The following is a 27,643-nucleotide window of genomic DNA, read 5'->3' on the forward strand; positions in this document are numbered from 1 at the left end:
ATAGCTTATAAATCCTGCTGCCTGCATCTCAGCGGTATCTGCTAAGCAAATGAATGCTGGCCTGTTTCAGTTTTATATGTTTGACTACTTAACAAATAAAACCTTTTTAATGCATCATCCTTTCTTTATTCATGTGTGACTGTTTGTCTGAGTGTTTCTGTACCACCATGGCAACCGTGTAGTCTAGCAACATCTGCTGAGGACATCCTGTGCTCACTGTTACTGTGGATTCGGAAGCAGGCAAAAGTGAAAGTAAAACACACACGGGGTGTTTAGATTTGTCCACAGTAAGATCACACCCCGTCTGCTTTGCTGAGGCAGATTGCACTGCACGATTTCTCAGAAATATAATGACTTTCACGAACTAACCCACGTGATCCCGCTCGGACCTGATCATAGCCTATAAATCTTGGTGCCTGCAGTTCGACATCAGTTTGGTTTGCATCTCTTTAGCAATTGAAGATTGACCTGTAAGGTAAGTTTTTGGTTGGTTGGTTGGTTGGTTTCCTTACCTAATGTGTTACCCTGCAGATTCTCTCTAATGGGTATAACACTTATTTTGCTGCAGTGCCTGTAACCAGGGGCGTCGTTAGCGCTATTCATTCATAGATTAAAATCGAGCCCCGAATGTTTTATCCCAAATTTTGCCACCGGAGTGTAGAGGAATTAATGAAATGTTGATCGTTTTATTTGAGCACTGTTGCCGTTTACTGTACACGATTTTGGCTGACATCTCTCTCTGCACACACACACACACACACACTCAAATAAATTTCTGACAATGATATAATCATTTTTAAAGAATATAAGGCATGAAAGCTTTTGAGAGATCTAGTGGTAGAAGAGCAAATACTTAAAAATTTTACAATGAAATTAATTGATTATAATTGTGAGCATAGAGTAGCTCACTGTGAACTTATACGAAATTTGAAATGCTCATTTCAGTTCAGCATTAAATTAAAGTTAAATATTAATACTATATTATTAATAATAATATGTAATACTATATTGCCAAAAGTTTTGGGATGTCTGCCTTTACATGCACATGAATGTAATATGGAGTTGTCCCAACCTTTGCAGCTTTAACAGCTTCAGCTCTTCTGGAAAGGCTTTCCAGAAGGTTTAGGAGTGTGTTTATGTGAATTTTTGACTATTTCTATAGAAGTGCATTTATGAGGTCACTGATGATGGACAAGAAGGCCTGGCTTGCAGTCTATGCTTTAATTTATCTCAAAGGGGTTCTATCAGGTTGAGGTCAGTCAAATTCCTCCACACCAAACTCGCTCAACCATGTCTTTATGGACCTTGCTTTGTGCACTGGTGCGCAATCATGTTGGAACAGGAAGTGGCCATCCCAAAACTGTTCCCACAAAGTTAGGAGCATGAAATTGTCCAAAATGTCTTAGTATGCTGAAGCATTAAGAGTTCTTTTCACTGGAACTAAAGGGCCAAGCCCTACCCCTGAAAAACAACACCTGAATTCAATGATTTGGAGGGGTGTCCCAAAACTTTTGGAAATATAGTGTATATGGGTGTGAACCATCTATTATTTTTTTAATGTAATAATAATAATAATAATAATAATAATAATAATAATAATAATAATAATTCTTAAAAGATGTTTTTGCTAAATATATTTTTATTTGGCTTAATACGTTATAGCATGTCTTTAAACTTTACCAGTGTTGCCATTTTTAAAGGTAAAAGATTGTTAAAACTTTAAGCCTGTATACTCATAAATACTGTAAATTGTTGTGTTCATGTTGTTACATATTTATTTAAAATTATCTTTTCTTTTTTCTGAGTGTCAAATAAATAAAACTGACCTGCCGTTACATACTTTTAAAAAGATTAGCTGGCTTATCAGCTGGCTCCTGCAGACAGTGATAAATGAAACTGGAAGTACTGCTTGTACAAACTCAATGACAAAAGGTTTGCAAGTGAACACAAAAGCATGGAAATATACATTTTCCTCCCATCTCATATTTTCCATTTACCATGTCCCCTTAAGCGCTTTGTAGATGTCATGTGCACAGTGTTCCTTTGTTAAAACTACCGGGGTAGGTTATAGCACCTGCTGTGGTAAGTTGTAACAGACAGAAGAAGCAAAAACAGGGGCCACCCATGTGATATGCTTTGAAAAGTGGTTTGTTGAAATAAAAGAACAATCCAGAACAATGTCTCTTTCTCTGACTGACCATAACTCAAATCCACTTTCTGTTTGATTCAGGATTGTGTATAAATGTCTGTGTAAATTGGCTACACACAGAACAAGGACCCAAAAGCAAAAGCTGGTACAGGAGCACAATTAAGTTAAGTTAATTGAAGACATTCACAAAAGGTTTCTCAGCAAGACTCTTTGTTTTATCAGTGGCATCTGGTTGCCAAAAGGCAGAATACAATCCATAACCTGACATAGAGTGTAAGCTTGGAGAGCCCAGAAATTAAATAGGGCACATTTCACCAAAACTTCAATTGGCTCCTTACAGACAACAGAAAGGTTTTGCTGTCTGTGGTCTCAGAATCCTCAGTGTTGTCTTTCAGCATTACTTGATGGACTCTGGGAAACATTCTAATAATTTGAAAGCATTTGGTCCTTGTTTGACAACTGGTTAGAGTATTTGGGCCAGTTAACAAGTAAAACCCTGCGATTTATCTTGCAGCCACCTCTACTATCAGGAATTCAGCCATAGCGTGGCAAAAGTAAAATATATGTGGTAGAATACAACTGAATCTATCTCAGAGTTACACTAATAGAACTAGTCAGTGAGTTATAATAGTGAGCAGATTAGCAGTGTAGAAAACCTGCAGGGACAAACCTGACCCTGCACACATCAGGGCCTTCCCAGTAGCATCCAGGTCCTAGCTTCAAACAAGGCAGCATTGATGGGGACAGCAGGCCCAGGAGTGTAGTCATTCACTGGTCTGCTTGGCTCCCCTGAATAGGATTAAATTTACATGGATTCTTGGGGTAATTTAGTATTTTACAGGTGCGCCTCTGTGACTTTGTTACTGTTTGACCATGTCATCGTGTTTCTCATGCCTCTGATTTAGGGATCTAATCCATGCTTGCATGCTAACTGACTGTTTTGTGCACTTGCAATAAAAAGACTATTTAATTTTCAACATCTAGACTGCAGAGGCGGAGATCATCATGTGCATCCCAATGCCTGGGCCTATTTGTTTGGTGGAAAATGTCAATGGTTCACTGCATGTAAGTGATGCAGCCATAGAGTATCTGTCCAGGAATAACCAGCCTGTGGTGGTGGTGTCTGTGGTAGGACTCTATCGCACAGGAAAGTCTTACCTCATGAACCGACTGGCAGGAAAACAAACTGGTGAGTTTTGGTGAGGGCTTGGCGATTTTTCACTTTTTCAGAATTGAAAAAGAATTTCTTCCTTATGGAATTTGAAAATAGTTCAACCAGTAGAAGTGTTTGCACCAAAGTAGCTTCATGAGCAATATTTGAACACTTCTGTCCGTCCAACATGTCTAGAATACCAAACTTTATTTGAATCTCATAGTGAATATGACTGCTATGGATGTTTTCAGGCTTTGCTCTGGGCAGCACCATTGAGTCCAAAACTAAAGGTATTTGGATGTGGTGTGTGCCACATCCCAGTAGAACAGGACATACTCTGGTGCTGCTGGACACTGAGGGACTTGGGGATGTTGACAAGGTAAGGACTTCATAGCAACAGAGTATATCATTGTAAATGTGCATTTATTGCATATTATCAAATTACAATACACGCTTTAGTGGCCAAATTACATTGGTCCTATATTTGAAAAGCTTTACTGTAATAATGAATCGCTGGATGATCTGCATTCAGGGTATTTAATCTGTTGTGGTAGACATTGGTTACTTCAAATTTACTATCAGAAACAGCAAACAAAGTTTTATTAGCACAAAAAATCATATCTTTGTAATGAATCTGTTTGAATTCATTCATTTGCACAGCCAAAAAGATACTGATTAACAATTATATTTTAAGTTCCTAATTTAAAGCAGGACCTGCCTATGGTGTTGGGACATATGCATTCTATAGAGGATTTAATTGCATGAGCATAAGACTAGAAAAGAAACAATTAATATTTAATAAAATGTTTGTAATCATTTTCCTGAAACTGATGAGCTATACAATTAAGAATATCTTTAAAAGTATTTTTTGTCTAAACATACTATATAAGGATCATATAATATTGAACATTTCTAAATATACATAACTATAGTGTACATTATTTATACTGTTTTAGGGAGACTCTAAAAATGATGCCTGGATCTTCTGTCTGGCTGTTCTTCTGAGCAGCACTCTGGTCTACAACAGCCGTGGAACCATCGACAACACAGCAGTGGAAAAACTACAGTATCCTTCCTTGTAAAATACAAAACAAATTGTATTAAAATAATTTATTAAAACAAATACAGAAATAGTCCATTAGACAATGCTAAAAAGCCACAGATACAGTCATGGGAAAAAGAAAGTACACATTCAATTCTATTTTTTTATTAGGATTAGGCAAAATTGTGTGGTCTTCACCAACTTCTAAAAACATATAACCTATATATAACATATAACAGATTTCAGTAAGTATAATTTTACCCAAAAGTATACCATATAATTCAGTAACATGTAAAATCACCTTTAGCAACAGTAAATTAAAGTACACAATTTCAGTAGGAGTTTCTGTTTGGAGCAGGTGGGGTTAAGGGTCTTGCTCAAGGACTCAACTGTGGCGGTTTTGGGGCTTGAACCCTGATCTTCCGGACAACGACCCAGAGCCTTTACCACTTGAGATACCATCGCCCCCTAGATACTGTATGCTGAAAATTTACATTATTGCCATTTGGCAGACGCCCTTATCCAGAGCAACATGCAAAAGCGCTTTGAAGTCTCCGTCAATGCATAAATCAACACTGGTTCACTAGTAAACACTTTTGGGAGGAAATATAGCACATTTTTTTTATATTACATCTATATATATTTTTTATATTTTGGATAAAATTACTACATATTAAAATCTATTGTGTTTTTTCATTATTATTTGTGTCACTAAGGGCATCTGGCGTAAAACCTGGGCCAAATTGAAACATGCGGACCACAACAACAATAACAACATTTTTTCATTTATAAAGGTTGCTGAGAACCACACAGTTGTTATATTGGTCCTGATAGATTAAAAAAATACAGAATTGAAAAAGGTTGTACTGTCTTTTCCCCAAGACTGTATTTCTCATTAAGTCATGATTCCTTAACATGTTGCAGCTATGTCACTGAGCTTGCAGAGCAGATTAAGATCAAATCACCTGCATCCAAAGCAGCTGAGGCTGAGGAGGAGGAGGAAGACACTCAGTTTGTGCAGTTTTTTCCTAACTTTATCTGGACTGTGCGTGATTTTTCATTACAGCTGGTGCTTGAGAATAAGGGTCAAGTGACCGAGGATGAGTACCTGGATTTTGCCCTGCAGCTGAAGAAAGGTATAAACGACATTAGTGATCCAAGATATTGAAAGAACATGTGCAAGAACTCTCTTTCTAATAGCATACTCTAAATGTGGAAATCACTATAGAACAAAATATTTACTTTTAAACTATTACTGCAATGCTTATTCCAAATAGTAGGACAATAGAACTTCAATTGCAATGTCACAGATTATTTTTTAGCCACCTGTGTATTTTGTTGCATTTGGAAGTCAAACTGTATTGTTCTGTAACATTTCCACTGGGATGTGTGAATAGATCAAAATTATTTTTACAATGCAGGTTTTAGTAAGAAGGACACCAACTATAACCTTCCAAGGCAGTGTATCCGGAAATATTTTCCAACCCGCAAGTGCTTTGTTTTCCCGTTTCCTGCCCCCCAGGAGAAGATGGCTATCATTGAGAGCCTGGATGAGAGTGAAATTTTCCCCAAATTTCTGGATGTTACACAGCATTTCTGTGACTATGTCTTTGCTAAAAGCAGAGCAAAAACAGTTAAAGGAGGATATAAAGTCACAGGGAGGAGTAAGCACTAATTTTTTTATCTCCAATATTATTATTTATCTGTATCAACATTTCAGTTGAGTTTCACTACATATAGATCTGTTCATCTCTGTGCTGTGACTGTGTGTGTGCTTGTGTTGACAGTGTTTGGTCACCTAGTGCAGACGTATGTGCAGACGATCTCTAGTGGAAAAGTCCCTTGTCTGGAGAATGCTGTGGTTGCTATGGCAATGATTGAAAATGAGGCAGCTGTGCAGGAGGGGTTTAAGCTATATGAGAGTGAGATGGAACAGGTAACAGACACACACACACAAACACACACACACACAGACACACACGTTACCAAATATGAATATATACATGAAAAGGAGGCACTTTTCTTAAATAAAGCAGTGTGCATTGAGTGATTAGTGAAGCAAAAAGCTTGAAGTTGTGTACCCTGAACTTATGGCACTGTACTATGCGTTAGCAGTATTGTTTTAAACTACAGGGTGGACCAAGGCCATAATAACAAACAGAAAACAGGAAATAGGGATAAAATAAAATAAGGATAAAATAGTTTCATAATTTAATTTAATTTAATTTAATAATTTATTTTTATTTCTAGTTATTTGGGGTTTTTGTTCTTTCCCCTCTCCTTTCTCTGTTTATCTTCTTTTGTAAAGCTGCTTTGAGACGATGTCCATTGTAAAAGTCGCTAGACAAATAAATTGAATTGAATTGAAATTGAAAAAACACAATGAGGTTAGGGACTAACTGACCTACACAGAAAAATAGAAACAAACAAAAGACAGTAATCTTTCCTAAAAACCCACTTCCAACATAAATGGCTGTCACACCCCTACTACAAGTGAATGCAAACGTATATCAATATTAACACATACAAGGTGATTATGTACAGCCAAGGGAGACAAATCAAAACATGGGACTGACCAAACTTGCAGTTATAGTAAGTTTGAAAACCAAAACTGTCATCACCAAAACACAAAAGAAACACAACCACAACCCAACCAAATTAAAATCAAATTCAAATTAAAATTTTATTCATCACATACGAAATCATACACAGTACGACTTGCAGTGAAATGCTTTTTACGACTGTCCTACATATGAAGAAAGAAAAGAGTAAAAATTAAAGTGTGTGGACATGAAAAACAAAGGGATATAGTTAACAATATATAGAGAAAAATAGCAAAAATTAAATGGTAGAAATTAAAGACAAAATAATTGTGAAAAACCAAGAGTTATCAGAAATGCATATGCAAATATATGTGAGCATCAGTAATCAAAGTGGTAGCATTAAGGCCTGGACTGGACTGGACTAATCCACAAATACATGCAAGACAGAATACATTATTTTAACGTAATTTATTTAAAATACTGGGCACAAGTACATTATATTGCCAAACGTTTTGGGACACTCCTCCAAATCATTGAATTCAGGTGTTGTTTTTCAGGGGTTGGGACAATTTCATGCTCCCAACTTTGTGGGAACAGTTTTGGGATGGCCCCTTCCTGTTCCAACATGACTGCACACCAATGCAAAAAACAAGGTCCATATACAAAGTTGAGAGCAGGAAATTGTCAAAAATGTCTTGATATGCTGAAGCATTAAGAGTTTCTTTCACTAAATCCCAACCCCTGAAAAACAACACCTGAATTCAATGATTTGGAGGGATGTCCCAAAACCTTTGCCAATATAGTGTACGAACAAAAATAATAACTGCATGAGCACTATTTACAAATAGCAGTCCCACATCCATCTATATATTAATTATTGAATCTGTGTGAGTTGGGTAGCTGTGGACATAGTGGAATGGTTCATATTTAATGTTTGATACTTCATGTTTAGGCCATGTCCACTCGGGTATTGAATCTGATTTACAGATTTAAATACTAAACAGATATAGGTGCAATTACAGATCTCTCTCTCTCTCTCTCTCTCTCTCTCTCTCTCTCTCTCACACACACACACACAGCCTTGACATAAGTAGTTAATAATAATAATAATAATAATAATAATAATAATAATAAAAATAGTTAATAAGTAAAAATATACATGTTATATGAATATATAAAATAGTGTGTGTATGTGTGTGTGTGTGTGTGTGTGTGTGTGATACTAGCATTAAGATATGACTTATGACTCTAATCTAAAGCATATCCAATGTTAATCCAGGTGAAGAGAACATTTCCTGTCAGTTTTAATGAAATTTCTGCTGAACACCAGAGGATCAGCAACATGGCCTGCAGTGAGTTTATGAAACGTTCCTTTAAAGATGAAAAAGGGGAATACTTCAAGAAACTGATGGTGCGTTTTGAACACCCCCCCACACACACTCCCACACATACACCACACAGATGCACACACTCTTTAGTGTCAATCCTGAGCTCAGTTTTCTCCAATTTCCTCCACATTAATTTATCCACCAAAATACGATGGATTGTCTATTCTGAGGTTCCCCTAGATAAGAAAGAATGTTGAATATGTGCGCCCCATAGATTAGTGATGGATTAGTGTCCCATCATGGTTTTTTTCTTAATTTGTGTGTGGTGTTCCCAGGATAGACTCTGGATCCAAGATGACCTTGACCAGAATAAAAAATATTAGAACACTTAGAAAACATATATGTTTATATTATATGTACTACTCTCTAGGTGTAAAGATGATTTTAGAAGTTTATCTATGATTATTTTTATTACTTATGTTTATGTATTTTGTTCTTGTTCATGCAATGTTATTTTCAGGAGGAAATAGATAAGCACTATGCTGAGCTAACTGTTCAGAACATGGAGGCATCAGAAGAGAAGTGCCACCAAATTCTGACTGATCTGTATGAGGAGGTGAATGTGTGTGTACGGCAGGGGGAGTATGCAAAGCCTGGAGGATATGAGCTCTATTGCAGACATAGAGACAAGATCATTGTTGAGTACCACAGCAAGCCCAACAAGGGAAACCAGGTAAGAAACATTCACACACACACACACACACACACGTAAAGTTTTATATATAAATACACGTGTGTATGCGTGTATGTATACACAGTATACACCTCCTCATTCATGCAGTTGTCTAATAAGCCAATCATGCAATAGCACAATGCATAACATTCTGCTGATACAGGTCAAAAGCTTCAGCTTTATGATTTCTGTGATTTTAACAATGCAACCCTGGCAAGATATCATGGACACAGATTTACGGCAACTGGACAGATTCTAATCTTCATCTGTCCAGTTAGGGTGAGCCTGTTCCCATGACACTCTCAGATTCCTCTTCTTGACTGACAGTAACCTAATGAGGTGGACATAATCCATCCACCTTAAGGTTTGATGAAAAACCCAAATCAGAAGGCTCCAGTTCCTTACTAATACAATAATTCCATTACTGTGGGTGTATTTTCTCTCTCTTTCTCTCTCTCTCTCACTCTCGCTCTCTCTGTGTCTCTGTGGCGTTTATGTATGTGTATTTTTTTTTGTGAAGGCTGAGGCTTTGTTGGAGAGCTTTCTGAAGGGGAAAAGTGCAGAGGCAAATTTAATTCTCCAGACTGATGAACAACTGACTGAAAGTGAGAAACAGATTCGAAGTAAGCTGGGCATAACTGATATATTCAAATATTGTGTGAACATTGTGTGAAAACCATGGAAAAGAAACTGTATTGATGTTACCCAACTAAATAAATGTAGCTTAGTGGTGAAGGCTTTGGACTTTGTGAGTTCGAATCACAGGTCCACCAAGCTGCCACTGCTTGGCCCCTGAGCAAGGCCCTTAACCCTCAGTTGCTTAGTTGTATAAAAATGAGACAAAATGTAAGTTGGATGTCTGTCAAATGTTGCAAATGTAAATAAGGATTACTGGAAAAAAAATCTACCCATAAATATACCTGGTGGAAACATGCTTGGAGGTAAATGTGAAATTAGGAAGACTATTTGGGTAGAAAAGAATGGAAGGAGGTGCTCACTAGATAAATGAAGCCAGATATCTAGCTGGTAACTGATAATAAGCAATAATTTTGGTTTGTAAGAAAATTATTGTGAGGGAGCAAATAGATTACTCAAGCAACAGAAATGACTCAGTGGATGAAGATTTTCTGAGTTACTGTTAAACAGTGACATCAAACCTTAAATATTTGAGCCAGAATTAGTTAGCAACAAAAATAAATCTACTACAACATTATTTAGTAATGTTACATGATTGTGTTAGCAACTTTACAAGCCATGATAGTAGACTTAATAGTAGGTGCAAGGGTGAGGACAAGTATTGCTTTTCCTTTTCCTGTCAGAGGTAAATAACAGATTTGCACATTGCATGATGGCTTTTGTGTTCTCACTTCATCGAAGTGTGAGAACAGAAAACTGATACATAATCATGAATCTTATTAAAATGTCAACACTGTCCAATCCAATAGCTTGCAAGAGAATACTGCAAATTACGAATGCCTATTAATAAAATATATTAATAAAATTAATAAAAAAAAGTAGTAACACTAACAAGTCGAGTTTTTTATACTTTCTCTTCTTTACTTTCTTTCCTCCTTTGACCCTTGGTGATGATGTACAGAGGAAAAAGAACAAGCATCTATCTTAGAGCAGCAGTTTAAAGTAGAAAAGGAAAAACAGAAGGAGATGGAGAAACTAATACAGGAGGAAAAAGTGAACCATCAGCAACGGGTACAGCAGATGGAGAAGAAGTTTGAGGAGGAGAAGAATCAGCAACAGGAGGAGATGAGAAGAGCAGTGGAGTGCAAACTGGCCGAACAAAAAGAACTCATACAGAAAGGGTTTGATGAGAAAGCCCAGCTGCTGGGCCAGGAGATTGAACAACTTAAAAAAGAAAAGGAAAAGGAAAAAGAATCTGGTGGCGTTTTTAAGGATTATGTCATGCCACTTGTTGACACTGCCAAAGATGTGTTTTCCACAGTCCTTCAGTATAAACTCATGAGGAAATGCCTCAAAATGCCATTTTAATGCCAGAGAAAAAAAGTTTAAATGAGTGAAATATTATTTGATATATATTAAAAGCCAGCTTAAGAAACCTGATAACTCCCAGGTCTTTGTGTGAGGTAATATATTTCAGTGTGGAACTGCAATGTGACATTCACTTCTGACATAAAATCAGCATGTACTTCAGATTATACCTGCAGATTTTTTGTTTTTCTCTGAAGAATCTAAGCAATGTAAGTAATGAAATTAAGCTTTTGCATATTGTCCATGAGTCATAAATTGCTATTTGTGCATTGCATCTTGTGTTCTTTCAATGCTTTTCTATCATAACTGTACTTAACCTTTACAGGTGAACTTAATTTGACCTTCTCTACACTTTTGAATGCACATGTCCAACTGTTCAGTGTTTCAGTACTTTTTGAATAACTTGCTGTTCTCTAACAAGGTGCTTAACGGCAAAATTCACAACTGGTGTTTGATCCATGAATCGACCAATAAATTTTCTGGATCAATTAGAATTGTTATTTAAACAGTCCTCTTCATCATGCTGTTCACATTTTGACATCATGAGACCAAGACGACACCTAACAACTGATCAACAGTACCTCGCCATTGCGAGGCTTCAAACAGGATGTTCTCAGAGGGAAGTGGCCACTGAGCTTAGAGTGTCACAGAGTGTCATCAGCAGGTTGTGACAGAGATACAGAGAGACTGGAAGAGTCACAGAAAGGCATAGAAGTGGATGTCCTTTGGCCACATCCCACGTTGATGACCGCATTATTGTGAACAGTGCCCTGCAGAACCAGATGAAGAATGCCACTCAACTCCAGGCACATTTAAGGGAGGTGAGAGGCACCCAAGTGTCACGTCAGACCATTCGAAACCGTTTACATCAGCGTGGTCTGCGTGCTAGACGACCTGCAAGGGTACCTTGCCACACCACTAGGCACAGGCATTATCGTCTTGCATGGGCCATGGAGCATTTACGCTGGACAAGGGACCAGTTAGCCTCAGTGCTGTTCTCTGATGAAAGTCAATTCACGTTGATCAGAAATGATGGCCTCCAACGATGTTGGAGACATCAAGGAGAGTGCTATGCATCAGCCACTGTCGTGGTGGTGTTACAGTCTGGGCAGGTGTGTCTACTCAATACAGAACTGCCCTACATCTTGTGAATGGTACAGTGACAAGCCAATACTACCCGAATAACATCATAAATCCAGTCATTGTGCCCCTGCATGAACAGCACAGGCCTAATTTCATCTTCATGGACAACAATGCTTCAGCTCATCGAGGTCGCATCATTAAGGAATGGCTGCTGGAGGCTGGGGTACCTCAAATGGAGTGGCCTGCACAAATGGAGTGGCCTGCACTTTCTCCAGACCTGAATCCCATAGAAAACCTATGGACAAGGAGTTCTGTTTATAAATATTATGAACTTTGTTAAAACAATGACACTCACAGAACACATGTATGTCTACACATTCACCCAGTCAGTTCACAGCCTTCTCAGTAGCACATTCCATTCCATATCTATGAACCCTTATATGATCATGAATTCCAGATGTCTCCCCACTAAAAAACCCTGCTTCCTACATTGGGAAAATGTCTCACTCAATGAACTTGGCTCCGATCCAGACTCTGATGCAGAGATTTCAAACACTCTTCATCTTAAGCTGACCCTCTGTCCACTCTCCCTTCCAAAACCCAGATCCCTTGACTGGGCCAATTTCATGCCTCCACCCACAATTGGCCAATGGCCAGGATTTTGGAGAACATTTTCAGTCGCAAGATCACCTCTCTAACCAGTTTATAGCACAAAGATTTTCTGACTCTTTTTCCCCTGTCTTTTGACTCCATTCCAACACTTCTGCCTCTGCTGCCTAACTAAGACTAAACAGAAAATAAAATGGCATTTTCTTTCAAGTCTCCTAATTTTATCTACTATACATAAGGCACAGAGTTTCAGATGGACATGTGTTTATTTTTAGACTCTAGATTTAGATCTATCTAAATCCATCCCAAACCTTTATGACACAATCGATTTTGATCAAGGCTGCCATATGTTTCTGCATTCAGGGACTTACTGAATAGAGATTAAGGAATGGATTAATCAGCTGATTAATCAGGTGCCTCATCTGTCATTCTCAAAGCCAATTTTCTATCAAGTTTAATAACAATTAAACTTTACAAAATTCATGGAATTCCTCAACTTTCCAAATTATGCAAATATTGTCTAGCAGCTTTAGTTATTCTTCACATCAAAAATCTGAATGGAGAAAAAATGTGATCTCAGTTATTTTGAATATGCCATAGTTGGTGCCAGAATCTCTACACAGAATAGTGCAATTTAAAAAAAAAAACCCATCAAAGCAACATGTACATGCATTTGCTGTAGATGTGATCTACAGAAAATTGCCAGACTGGTTCAAACTTACAAAAAGGCCATAATGCTCAAAAAGGCCATAGGCTCAGATAACCACCACAACACAACTGTCCTGAGACTCCTAGGATGCACAATACGTCGAAAACCAATTTCAGTTCCACATCTTCCTGAATGTGAACCAAAAACTGAAAGGTCATATTGAGATAAACGCACTGTTTGAAGTACAGATGTGGAAGAATAACTCATAATATTTCTATCCCGTGTCACCCAATGTTCCCTTTTCTTTATGATTCCTCTCAAGATGACTTCCTCATGTCATCTCATTGAGTTAGTTCCTTTTTGAGATAAAACACTGATAGGATTACTCTCTGTACAGACTACAGAGAGGATTATTAATAGCAGAGATGTATGGTGGGGACACATGTGAAAGTGAAAATAAACACACTTCTTCTTGTTTAATAATAAATAACTGATAAAAGTGTGCTGTACATAGTTCAAGTCAAATCAAAGTCAAAGAAGCTTTACTGTCACTTCAACCATATATAGCTGATGCAGTACACAGCGAAATGAAACAATGTTCCTCCTAAACCAAAGGTGTTACACATAACACAGACAAAGTACAGTGATGCAGACAAACACTGAGCTAAACACAGAGATAAAACTAAATTATACTTAAGGTGCAAGAAAAGACTAGACATACAACAGAAGTGCACAGGATGATGAGACAAGACAGTTCAGACAAACAACATATAGACATATAGACCGACTTTGTGCAAAACAGTGTAGACAGTGAGTGCAAATATTAAAGTGACACATGTAAACAGGATCAATCTAAAAATATAAAGTGAAATGTAAAGTGACGTGCGTGCAAACAGGACAATTAGTGTGTGTGTGTGTGTGTGTGTGTGTCCAGCACAGTTCAGTTCTCGTGTGGAACACAGTTCTCAGTTGTATGATAACATGTATTAGGTGACTTTGAACAGAGGTCAAGTTAAATGATTTCCTGAGGCTGAGGAAATCACTACCAAGCATTTAGTGTGCTGAGAAATATTCCATTAACTATTCCAAGTGCTAAATGTGAATTCCTAGCTGTTTATGGGAACACACAATATGTGATTCAAAGTGGTGGCAGTTAAGGGAGGCTGAAAAAACAAAAAAGACATATCAGAGAGAGAAACTTAAAGTGGCCCAATCAAAAAATTTGCTACATTCTTAAAAAGAAGAAATGCATTGGTGAACTCAGCCTCAGGTCACAAGACCTGAAAGTCCATGGAAGAGATGTAAAGTAGTCTATATTATAGTTATAAATAACAGAGTAGAAAACATCAGTCCTTAAGGTCGTGAAGTAAACAGCATGAATCTGTCAGCTATGGACGCATGTGAAAGAGAAAGTACAGCAAACTGAAGCTTTCTCTTCATATAAGGTGAACTAAACAGAGGATGCTGCACCGTTAGACAACGCCCCGTCATTCTGAAGCTGACTAGCATGATACGATTTCCCGGAATGTCTTGACCTCCATGAACTCTCCCACGTGATCTCATGCGATGATCATAGCTTATAAATCCTGCTGCCTGCATCTCAGCGGTATCTGCTAAGCAAATGAATGCTGGCCTGTTTCAGTTTTATATGTTTGACTACTTAACAAATAAAACCTTTTTAATGCATCATCCTTTCTTTATTCATGTGTGACTGTTTGTCTGAGTGTTTCTGTACCACCATGGCAACCGTGTAGTCTAGCAACATCTGCTGAGGACATCCTGTGCTCACTGTTACTGTGGATTCGGAAGCAGGCAAAAGTGAAAGTAAAACACACACGGGGTGTTTAGATTTGTCCACAGTTAGATCACACCCCGTCTGCTTTGCTGAGGCAGATTGCACTGCATGATTTCTCAGAAATATAATGACTTTCACGAACTAACCCACGTGATCCCGCTCGGACCTGATCATAGCCTATAAATCTTGGTGCCTGCAGTTCGACATCAGTTTGGTTTGCATCTCTTTAGCAATTGAAGATTGACCTGTAAGGTAAGTTTTTGGTTGGTTGGTTGGTTGGTTTCCTTACCTAATGTGTTACCCTGCAGATTCTCTCTAATGGGTATAACACTTATTTTGCTGCAGTGCCTGTAACCAGGGGCGTCGTTAGCGCTATTCATTCATAGATTAAAATCGAGCCCCGAATGTTTTATCCCAAATTTTGCCACCGGAGTGTAGAGGAATTAATGAAATGTTGATCGTTTTATTTGAGCACTGTTGCCGTTTACTGTACACGATTTTGGCTGACATCTCTCTCTGCACACACACACACACACACACTCAAATAAATTTCTGACAATGATATAATCATTTTTAAAGAATATAAGGCATGAAAGCTTTTGAGAGATCTAGTGGTAGAAGAGCAAATACTTAAAAATTTTACAATGAAATTAATTGATTATAATTGTGAGCATAGAGTAGTTCACTGTGAACTTATCCGAAATTTGAAATGGTCATTTCAGTTCAGCATTAAATTAAAGTTAAATATTAATACTATATTATTAATAATAATATGTAATACTATATTGCCAAAAGTTTTGGGATGTCTGCCTTTACATGCACATGAATGTAATATGGAGTTGTCCCAACCTTTGCAGCTTTAACAGCTTCAGCTCTTCTGGAAAGGCTTTCCAGAAGGTTTAGGAGTGTGTTTACGGGAATTTTTATTCTGTTTTTATAGAAGTGCATTTGTGAGGTCAGGCACTGATGTTGGATGAGAAGGCCTGGCTTGCAGTCTCTACTCTAATTTATCTCAGAGGTGTTCTATCAGGTTGAGGTCAGTCAAGTTCCTCCACACCAAACTCGCTCATCCATGTCTTTATGGACCTTGCTTTGTGCACTGGTGCGCAATCATGTTGGAACAGGAAGTGGCCATCCCAAAATGATTCCCACAAAGTTAGGAGCATGAAATTGTCCAAAATGTCTTGGTATGCTGAAGCATTAAGAGTTCTTTTCACTGAAACTAAAGGGCCAAGCCCTACCCCTGAAAAACAACACCTGAATTCAATGATTTGGAGGGGTGTCCCAAAACTTTTGGTAATATAGTGCATATGGGTGTGAACCATCTATTATTTTTAAAAATGTAATAATAATAATAATAATAATAATAATAATAATAATAATAATAATAATAATAATTCTTAAAAGATGTTTTTGCTAAATATATTTTTATCTGGCTTAATACGTTATAGCATATCTTTAAACTTGACCAGTGTTGCCATTTTTAAAGGTAAAGGATTGTTAAAACTTTAAGCATGTATACTCATAAATACTGTAAATTGTTGTGTTCATGTTGTTACATATATATTTAAAATGATCTTTTTTTTAATCTTTTTTATCTTTTTTTACTCACTTTGGCAGTGTAGCAGCTCACAGATGCTCACTTTCTGAGTGTCAAATAAATAAAACTGACCTGCCGTTACATACTTTTAAAAAGATTAGCTGGCTTATCAGCTGGCTCCTGCAGACAGTGATAAATGAAACTGGAAGTACTGCTTGTACAAACTCAATGACAAAAGGTTTGCAAGTGAACACAAAAGCATTGAAATATACATTTTCCTCCCATCTCAAATTTTCCATTTACCATGTCCCCTTAAGCACTTTGTAGATGTCATGTGCACAGTGTTCCTTTGTTAAAACTACCGGGGTAGGTTATAGCACCTGCTGGGGTAAGTTGTAACAATTAGACAGAAGAAGCGAAAACAGGGGCCACCCATGTGATATGCTTTGAAAAGTGGTTTGCTGAAATAAAAGAACAGTACAGAACAATGTCTCTTTCTCTGACTGACCATAACTCAAATCCACTTTCTGTTTGATTCAGGATTGTGTATAAATGTCTGTGTAAATTGGCTACACACAGAACAAGGACCCAAAAGCAAAAGCTGGTACAGGAGCACAATTAAGTTAATTGAAGACATTCACAAAAAGTTTCAAGGCAAAAAAGTCTTAGTCACAATTCTCAAAAAATCCAACTCTCAGAAGGTAACAGAACTCACAAATTCAATAAATCACAAAAGGCACAGTAATAAGGGAAAGCAAGGCAGAAACTTACATATAATAAAGACCAAGGCAAAGACAGGAAGCAAACAGGAAGGGCAACTTCCAAAATAGAAAGTCCTCAGAGTCACCATCTTGTTGCCCAAAGGCAGAATACAGTCCACAACCTGACATGGAGTGTAAGCTTGGAGAGCTCGGAAAATGAATAGGGCACTTTTCACCAAAACTTCAGTTGGCTCCTTACAGACAACAGAAAGGTTTTTGCTGTCTGTGGTCTCAGAATCCTCAGTGTTGCCTTTCAGCATTACTTGATGGTCTCTGGGAAACATTCTATTAATTTGAAAGCATTTGGTCCTTGTTTGACAACTGGTTAGGGTACTTGGGCCAGTTAACAAATAAAACCCTGCGATTTATCTTGCAGCCACCTCTACTATCAGGAATTCAGCCATAGCATGGTAAAAAGTAAAATATATGTGGTAGAATACAACTGAATCTTCCTCAGAGTTACACTAGTAGAACTAGTCAGTGAGTTATAATAGTGAGCAGATTAGCAGTGTAGAAAACCTGCAGGGACAAACCTGACCCTGCACACATCAGGGCCTTCCTGGTAGCATCCAGGTCCTAGCTTCAAACAAGGCAGCATTAATGGGGATAGCAGGCCCAGGAGTGTAGCCTTTCACTGGTCTACTTGGCGCCACTGAATAGGGTTAATTTTCCATGGATTCTTGGGGTAATTTAGTATTTTACAGGCGCTCCTGTGTGACTTTGTTACTGTTTGACCATGTCATCGTGTTTCTCATGCCTCTGCTTCAGGGCTCTAATCCATGCTTGCATGCTAACTAACTGTTTTTGTGTACTTGCAATAAAAAGACTATTTAATTTTCAACATCTAGACTGCAGAGGCGGAGATCATCATGTGCATCCCAATGCCTGGGCCTATTTGTTTGGTGGAAAATGTCAATGGTTCACTGCATGTAAGTGATGCAGCCATAGAGTATCTGTCCAGGAATAACCAGCCTGTGGTGGTGGTGTCTGTGGTAGGACTCTATCGCACAGGAAAGTCTTACCTCATGAATCGACTGGCAGGAAAACAAACTGGTGAGTTTTGGTGAGGGCTTGGTGATTTTTCACTTTTTCAGAATTGGACATTTCTTCCTTATGGAATTTGAAAATAGCTCAACCAGTAGAAGTGTATGCACCAAAGTAGCTTCATGAGCAATATGTGAACACTTCTGTCCGTCCAACATGTCTAGAATACCAAACTTTATTTGAATCTCATAGTGAATATGACTGCTGTGGATGTTTTCAGGCTTTGCTCTGGGCAGCACCATTGAGTCCAAAACTAAAGGTATTTGGATGTGGTGTGTGCCACATCCCAGTAGAACAGGACATACTCTGGTGCTGCTGGACACTGAGGGACTTGGGGATGTTGACAAGGTAAGGACTTCATAGCAACAGAGTATATCATTGTAAATGTGCATTTATTGCATATTATCAAATTAGAATATATGCTTTAGTGGCCAAATTACATTGGTCATATATTTGAAAAGCTTTACTGTAATAATGAATAGCTGGATGATCTGCATTCAAGGTATTTAATCTGTTGTGGTAGACATTGGTTACTTCAAATTTACTATCAGAAACTATCAGCAAACAAAGTTTTATTAGCACAAAAAATCATATCTTTGCAATGAATCTGTTTGAATTCATTCATTTGCACAGCCAAAAAGATACTGATTAACAATTATATTTTAAGTTCCTAATTTAAAGCAGGACCTGCCTATGGTGTTGGGACATATGCATTCTATAGAGGATTTAATTGCATGAGCATAAGACAAGAAAAGAAACAATTAACATTTAATAAAATGTTTGTAATCATTTTCCTGAAACTGATGAGCTATACAATTAAGAATATCTTTAAAAGTATTTTTTGTCTAAACATACTATATAAGGATCATATAATATTGAACATTTCTAAATATACATAACTATAGTGTACATTATTTATACTGTTTTAGGGAGACTCTAAAAATGATGCCTGGATCTTCTGTCTGGCTGTTCTTCTGAGCAGCACTCTGGTCTACAACAGCCGTGGAACCATCGACAACACAGCAGTGGAAAAACTACAGTATCCTTCCTTGTAAAATACAATTAATAAAACAAATACAGAAATTCCATTAGATTGTCCATTAGACAATGCTAAAAAGCCACAGATACAGTCATGGGAAAAAGAAAGTACACCTTCATTCAATTCTATTTTTTTATTAGGATTAGGCAAAATTGTGTGGTCTTCACCAACTTCTAAAAACATATAACCTATAAATAACATATAACAGATTTCAGTAAGTATAATTTTACCCAAAAGTATACCATATAATTCAGTAACATGTAAAACCACCTTTAGCAACAGTAAATTAAAGTACACAATTTCAGTAGGAGTTTCTGTTTGGAGCAGGTGGGGTTAAGGGCCTTGCTCAAGGACTCAACTGTGACGGTTTTGGGGCTTGAACCCTGATATTCTGATCAATGACCCAGAGCCTTTACCACTTGAGATACCATCGCCCCCTAGATACTGTATGCTGAAAATTTACATTATTGCCATTTGGCAGACGCCCTTATCCAGAGCAACATGCAAAAGCGCTTTGAAGTCTCTGTCAATGCATAAATCAACACTGGTTCACTAGTAAACACTTTTGGGAGGAAATATAGCACATTTTTTTTATATTACATCTATATATATTTTTTATATTTTGGATAAAATTACTACATATTAAAATCTATTGTGTTTTTTCATTATTATTTGTGTCACTAAGGGCATCTGGCGTAAAACCTGGGCCAAATTGAAACATGCGGACCACAACAACAACAACATTTTTTCATTTATAAAGGTTGCTGAGAACCACACAGTTGTTATATTGGTCCTGATAGATGAAAAAAATACAGAATTGAAAAAGGTTTCTTTTCCCCAAGACTGTATTTCTCATTAAGTCATGATTCCTTAACATGTTGCAGCTATGTCACTGAGCTTGCAGAGCAGATTAAGATCAAATCACCTGCATCCAAAGCAGCTGAGGCTGAGGAGGAGGAGGAGGAAGACACTCAGTTTGTGCAGTTTTTTCCTAACTTTATCTGGACTGTGCGTGATTTTTCATTACAGCTGGTGCTTGAGAATAAGGGTCAAGTGACCGAGGATGAGTACCTGGATTTTGCCCTGCAGCTGAAGAAAGGTATAAACGACATTAGTGATCCAAGATATTGAAAGAACATGTGCAAGAACTCTCTTTCTAATAGCATACTCTAAATGTGGAAATCACTATAGAACAAAATATTTACTTTTAAACTATTACTGCAATGCTTATTCCAAATAGTAGGACAATAGAACTTCAATTGCAATGTCACAGATTATTTTTTAGCCACCTGTGTATTTTGTTGCATTTGGAAGTCAAACTGTATTGTTCTGTAACATTTCCACTGGGATGTGTGAATAGATCAAAATTATTTTTACAATGCAGGTTTTAGTAAGAAGGACACCAACTATAACCTTCCAAGGCAGTGTATCCGGAAATATTTTCCAACCCGCAAGTGCTTTGTTTTCCCGTTTCCTGCCTCCCAGGAGAAAATGGTTATGATTGAGAGCCTGGATGAGAGTGAAATTTTCCCCAAATTTCTGGATGTTACACAGCATTTCTGTGACTATGTCTTTGCTAAAAGCAGAGCAAAAACAGTTAAAGGAGGATATAAAGTCACAGGGAGGAGTAAGCACTAATTTTTTTATCTCCAATATTATTATTTATCTGTATCAACATTTCAGTTGAGTTTCACTACATATAGATCTGTTCATCTCTGTGCTGTGACTGTGTGTGTGCTTGTGTTGACAGTGTTTGGTCACCTAGTGCAGACGTATGTGCAGACGATCTCTAGTGGAAAAGTCCCTTGTCTGGAGAATGCTGTGGTTGCTATGGCAATGATTGAAAATGAGGCAGCTGTGCAGGAGGGGTTTAAGCTATATGAGAGTGAGATGGAACAGGTAACAGACACACACACACAAACACACACACACACAGACACACACGTTACCAAATATGAATATATACATGAAAAGGAGGCACTTTTCTTAAATAAAGCAGTGTGCATTGAGTGATTAGTGAAGCAAAAAGCTTGAAGTTGTGTACCCTGAACTTATGGCACTGTACTATGCGTTAGCAGTATTGTTTTAAACTACAGGGTGGACCAAGGCCATAATAACAAACAGAAAACAGGAAATAGGGATAAAATAAAATAAGGATAAAATAGTTTCATAATTTAATTTAATTTAATTTAATAATTTATTTTTATTTCTAGTTATTTGGGGTTTTTGTTCTTTCCCCTCTCCTTTCTCTGTTCATCTTCTTTTGTAAAGCTGCTTTGAGACGATGTCCATTGTAAAAGTCGCTAGACAAATAAATTGAATTGAATTGAAATTGAAAAAACACAATGAGGTTAGGGACTAACTGACCTACACAGAAAAATAGAAAGAAACAAAAGACAGTAATCTTTCCTAAAAAGACAAAACCCACTTCCAACATAAATGGCTGTCACACCCCTACTACAAGTGAATGCAAACGTATATCAATATTAACACATACAAGGTGATTATGTACAGCCAAGGGAGACAAATCAAAACATGGGACTGACCAAACTTGCAGTTATAGTAAGTTTGAAAACCAAAACTGTCATCACCAAAACACAAAAGAAACACAACCACAACCCAACCAAATTAAAATCAAATTCAAATTAAAATTTTATTCATCACATACGAAATCATACACAGTACGACTTGCAGTGAAATGCTTTTTACGACTGTCCTACATATGAAGAAAGAAAAGAGTAAAAATTAAAGTGTGTGGACATGAAAAACAAAGGGATATAGTTAACAATATATAGAGAAAAATAGCAAAAATTAAATGGTAGAAATTAAAGACAAAATAATTGTGAAAAACCAAGAGTTATCAGAAATGCATATGCAAATATATGTGAGCATCAGTAATCAAAGTGGTAGCATTAAGGCCTGGACTGGACTGGACTAATCCACAAATACATGCAAGACAGAATACATTATTTTAACGTAATTTATTAAAAATACTGGGCACAAGTACATTATATTGCCAAACGTTTTGGGACACTCCTCCAAATCATTGAATTCAGGTGTTGTTTTTCAGGGGTTGGGACAATTTCATGCTCCCAACTTTGTGGGAACAGTTTTGGGATGGCCCCTTCCTGTTCCAACATGACTGCACACCAATGCAAAAAACAAGGTCCATATACAAAGTTGAGAGCAGGAAATTGTCAAAAATGTCTTGATATGCTGAAGCATTAAGAGTTTCTTTCACTAAATCCCAACCCCTGAAAAACAACACCTGAATTCAATGATTTGGAGGGATGTCCCAAAACCTTTGCCAATATAGTGTACGAACAAAAATAATAACTGCATGAGCACTATTTACAAATAGCAGTCCCACATCCATCTATATATTAATTATTGAATCTGTGTGAGTTGGGTAGCTGTGGACATAGTGGAATGGTTCATATTTAATATTTAATATTTCATGTTTAGGCCATGTCCACTCAGGTTTTGAATCTGATTTACAGATTTAAATACTAAACAGATATAGGTGCAATTACAGATCTCTCTCTCTCTCTCTCTCTCTCTCTCTCTCACACAGCCTTGACATAAGTAGTTAATAATAATAATAATAATAATAATAATAATAAAAATAGTTAATAAGTAAAAATATACATGTTATATGAATATATAAAATAGTGTGTGTATGTGTGTGTGTGTGTGTGTGTGTGATACTAGCATTAAGATATGACTTATGACTCTAATCTAAAGCATATCCAATGTTAATCCAGGTGAAGAGAACATTTCCTGCCAGTTTTAATGAAATTTCTGCTGAACACCAGAGGATCAGCAACATGGCCTGCAGTGAGTTTATGAAACGTTCCTTTAAAGATGAAAAAGGGGAATACTTCAAGAAACTGATGGTGCGTTTTGAACACCCCCCCACACACACTCCCACACATACACCACACAGATGCACACACTCTTTAGTGTCAATCCTGAGCTCAGTTTTCTCCATTTTCCTCCACTTTAATTTATCCACCAAAATACGATGGATTGTCTATTCTGAGGTTCCCCTAGATATGAAAGAATGTTCAATATGTGCGCCCCATAGATTAGTTATGGATTAGTGTCCCATCCATGGTTTTTTTCTTAATTTGTGTGTGGTGTTCCCAGGATAGACTCTGGATCCAAGATGACCTTGACCAGAATAAAAAATATTAGAACACTTAGAAAACATATATGTTTATATTATATGTACTACTCTCTAGGTGTAAAGATGATTTTAGAAGTTTATCTATGATTATTTTTATTACTTATGTTTATGTATTTTGTTCTTGTTCATGCAATGTTATTTTCAGGAGGAAATAGATAAGCACTATGCTGAGCTAACTGTTCAGAACATGGAGGCATCAGAAGAGAAGTGCCACCAAATTCTGACTGATCTGTATGAGGAGGTGAATGTGTGTGTACGGCAGGGGGAGTATGCAAAGCCTGGAGGATATGAGCTCTATTGCAGACATAGAGACAAGATCATTGTTGAGTACCACAGCAAGCCCAACAAGGGAAACCAGGTAAGAAACATTTACTTACACACCAACACACACACACACACACAAGTAAAGTTTTATATATAAATACACGTGTGTATGCATGTATGTATACACAGTATACACCTCCTCATTCATGCAGTTGTCTAATAAGCCAATCATGCAATAGCACAATGCATAACATTCTGCTGATACAGGTCAAAAGCTTCAGCTTTATGATTTCTGTGATTTTAACAATGGCAACCCTGGCAAGATATCATGGACACAGATTTACGGCAACTGGACAGATTCTAATCTTCATCTGTCCAGTTAGGGTGAGCCTGTGCCCATGACACTCTCAGATTCCTCTTCTTGACTGACAGAAACCTAATGAGGTGGACATAATCCATCCACCTTAAGGTTTGATGAAAAACCCAAATCAGAAGGCTCCAGTTCCTTACTAATACAGTAATTCCACTACTGTGGGTGTGTTTTCTTCCTTTCTCTCTCTCTCTCTCTCTCTCTCTAACTCTCTCTCTCTCTCTCTCTCTCTCGCTCTCTCTCTGTGTCTCTGTGGCGTTTATGTATGTGTATTTTTTTTTGTGAAGGCTGAGGCTTTGTTGGAGAGCTTTCTGAAGGGGAAAAGTGCAGAGGCAAATTTAATTCTCCAGACTGGTGAACAACTGACTGAAAGTGAGAAACAGATTCGAAGTAAGCTGGGCATAACTGATATATTCAAATATTGTGTGAACATTGTGTGAAAACATTCTGGAAAAGAAACTGTATTGATGTTACCCAACTAAATAAATGTAGCTTAGTGGTGAAGGCTTTGGACTTTGTGAGTTCGAATCACAGGTCCACCAAGCTGCCACTGCTTGGCCCCTGAGCAAGGCCCTTAACCCTCAATTGCTTAGTTGTATAAAAATGAGACAAAATGTAAGTTGGATGTCTGCCAAATGTTGCAAATGTAAATAAGGATTACTGGAAAAAAAATCTACCCATAAATATACCTGGTGGAAACATGCTTGGAGGTAAATGTGAAATTAGGAAGACTATTTGGGCAGAAAAGAATGGAAGGAGGTGCTCACTAGATAAATGAAGCCAGATATCTAGCTGGTAACTGATAATAAGCAATAACTTTGGTTTGTAAGAAAATTATTGTGAGGGAGCAAATTGATTACTCAAGCAACAGAAATGACTCAGTGGATGAAGATTTTCTGAGTTACTGTTAAACAGTGACATCAAACCTTAAATACTTCAGCCAGAATATACTGAAGAAGAACTGTACCAGCAAGGAGGAGGTTCACAGATAAGTAGCTCAAAATGACACTGAGACAAATAATGAATGTTAGCAACAAAAATAAATCTACTACAACATTATTTAGTAATGTTACATGATTGTGTTAGCAACTTTACAAGCCATGATAGTAGACTTAATAGTAGGTGCAAGGGTGAGGACAAGTATTGCTTTTCCTTTTCCTGTCAGAGGTAAATAACAGATTTGCACATTGCATGATGGCTTTTGTGTTCTCACTTCATCGATGTGTGAGAACAGAAAACTGATACATAATTATGAATCTTATTAAAATGTCAACACTGTCCAATCCAATAGCTTGCAAGAGAATACTGCAAATTATGAATGCCTATTAATAAAATACTGTTTATTAATAAAATTAATAAAAACATTACACTAGTAATTATTAGTACTAATTAACTAATTAACTATTAGTACTAACACTAACAAGTCGAGTTCTTTACTTTATTTCCTCCTTTGACCCTTGGTGATGATGCACAGAGGAAAAAGAACAAGCAGCTCTCTTAGAGCAGCAGTTTAATGTAGAAAAGGAAAAACAGATGGAGATGGAGAAACTAACACAGGAGGAAAAAGTGAACCATCAGCAACGGGTACAGCAGATGGAGAAGAAGTTTGAGGAGGAGAAGAATCAGCAACAGGAGGAGATGAGAAGAGCAGTGGAGTGCAAACTAGCTGAACAGAAAGAACTCATACAGAAAGGGTTTGATGAGAAAGCCCGGCTGCTGGGCCAGGAGATTGAACAACTTAAAAAAGAAAAGGAAAAGGAAAAAGAATCTGGTGGCGTTTTTAAGGATTATGTCATGCCACTTGTTGACACTGCCAAAGATGTGTTTTCCACATTTCTTCAGTATAAACTCATGAGTAAACTCAAAATACCATTTTAATGCCAGAGAAAAAAGTGTTTAAATGAGTGAAATATTATTTGATATATATTAAAAACCAGCTTAAGAAACCTGATAACTCCTAAGTTTTTGTGTGAAGTAATATATTTCAGTGTGGAACTTGTAAAGGTGAAATCCAGTGTAACTGCAATGTGACATTCACTTCTGACATAAAATCAGCATGTACTTCAGATTATACCTGCAGATTGTTTTTCACTGAAGAATCTAAGCAATGTAAGTACTGAAATTAAGCTTTTGCATATTGTCCATAAGTCATAAATGAAAAGCAGTGATATTTGTGCATTGCATCTTGTGTTATTTCAATGCTTTTCTATCATAACTGTACTTAACTATAAATCTCAATGTCATGTGGTGCACTGTTAAAACTGATATTGAACTTTAAATGATTATTATACCACAAGGCTGTTGAAAGCTTGATTCTAATTAAATAGACTGTGTTGATATTGTTGAATAATAATAAAATATGGGCAGGTAGATATTTCATGTCTCAATGTTTCATTTTTATAAAATTATTTTCCATGTTTTACTAATTACTTAAGGGATGGAATGAATGAAAAAATGACAAACTTTTAAATAGAATCTTTTAAAATGCACAAATACATTGATTGTATACACTCACCCACAGCACATTCCAAATAATGCATAGTAATTTAGTAATTCAAACATTTAAAATGTGTAGAATAGATGAATAATAAAGAGAAAATAATTAAATAATACAATAACACAGAAATACACTTTACAAATGCACTTTACTGCACAACTAAACACAAAACAACACAGAGCACATTTAGCAAGGACTGGACCAGAAGCGTTTAAGACTAGTATTAAATAGGAAGATTTAACTATTAGCCCAGAAGGATCCCTTGGATGTGGTTACAGACAGAAAAATCACAATGGGGAATTTTCTATGTCTTAGGCATTTGACTGTAAAATTTATTTTGTCTGAAATATTTGTAGATTAACAATTAAAGTATGTTTAGCATCAGGACCAAAATAGAGGAAACTATTAGATGCCACCATACATGCAATACCATATAGGGCTGCTTAATTAACAAAAGGGAATTTAATATATGTTTGGGTACTCCTGATATCTAAGACATTCCACTGAAACAGTTATTAACAGGGAGTTTGTGTTAGAAGAAGATATTTAGATAAATTTTCTATTGGAGTAGTGAAATGCCCTCAAAGTTCTTTCCCTTGAGACTTCTATGATAATGTGGACCTAGCTTGAGGCTCAGAGCTGCTGGAGAGGAAAACATATTGACTTAGCAACTGCAAACAACATTAAGGAGATATAAAAACATAAATAAATCAAGTGGATCCCACACATTCAAATGCATGCATATATGATTTACTAAACAATACTAAATACTAAATACTAAACAATCAAGCTTGGTGTTTGCCACTGTCGTTGGCAAACACCAAACCATGTTCCTTCAAGAGGAACCTCTC

At 37.0% G+C, this 27,643-nt stretch overlaps 1 protein-coding gene across 5 annotated transcripts; it reads left to right on the top strand.

The window, feature by feature from the left end:
• Nucleotides 1-271: 271 nt before the first annotated feature.
• LOC131371227 (guanylate-binding protein 1-like) lies at nucleotides 272-26,657 on the top strand. Of its 5 annotated transcripts, none has more exons than XM_058419088.1 (12): nucleotides 273-475; nucleotides 2,231-2,311; nucleotides 3,132-3,338; nucleotides 3,554-3,681; nucleotides 4,259-4,368; nucleotides 5,269-5,480; nucleotides 5,766-6,008; nucleotides 6,132-6,280; nucleotides 8,167-8,298; nucleotides 8,736-8,948; nucleotides 9,469-9,571; nucleotides 10,546-11,224. In XM_058419088.1, exons 3-12 carry the CDS (start codon nucleotides 3,155-3,157, stop codon nucleotides 10,950-10,952), a joined length of 1,881 nt encoding a protein of 626 aa, XP_058275071.1. In that variant the 5' UTR covers nucleotides 273-475; nucleotides 2,231-2,311; nucleotides 3,132-3,154; the 3' UTR covers nucleotides 10,953-11,224. The 5 variants fall into 5 exon arrangements, with proteins under 5 accessions (XP_058275073.1, XP_058275071.1, XP_058275069.1 ...); XM_058419089.1 differs by lacking the exons at nucleotides 273-475; nucleotides 2,231-2,311; nucleotides 3,132-3,338; ... (7 more) ...; nucleotides 9,469-9,571; nucleotides 10,546-11,224 and adding exons at nucleotides 15,207-15,340; nucleotides 16,029-16,124; nucleotides 18,238-18,442; ... (7 more) ...; nucleotides 24,583-24,685; nucleotides 25,770-26,657; XM_058419090.1 differs by lacking the exons at nucleotides 2,231-2,311; nucleotides 10,546-11,224 and adding an exon at nucleotides 25,770-26,657 and having other exon boundaries at nucleotides 272-475; nucleotides 3,134-3,338.
• The last annotated feature ends 986 nt before the right edge of the window (nucleotides 26,658-27,643 follow it).

Source organism: Hemibagrus wyckioides, linkage group LG20 (assembly GCF_019097595.1).
Source record: "Hemibagrus wyckioides isolate EC202008001 linkage group LG20, SWU_Hwy_1.0, whole genome shotgun sequence".
Lineage (NCBI taxonomy): Eukaryota > Metazoa > Chordata > Actinopteri > Siluriformes > Bagridae > Hemibagrus > Hemibagrus wyckioides.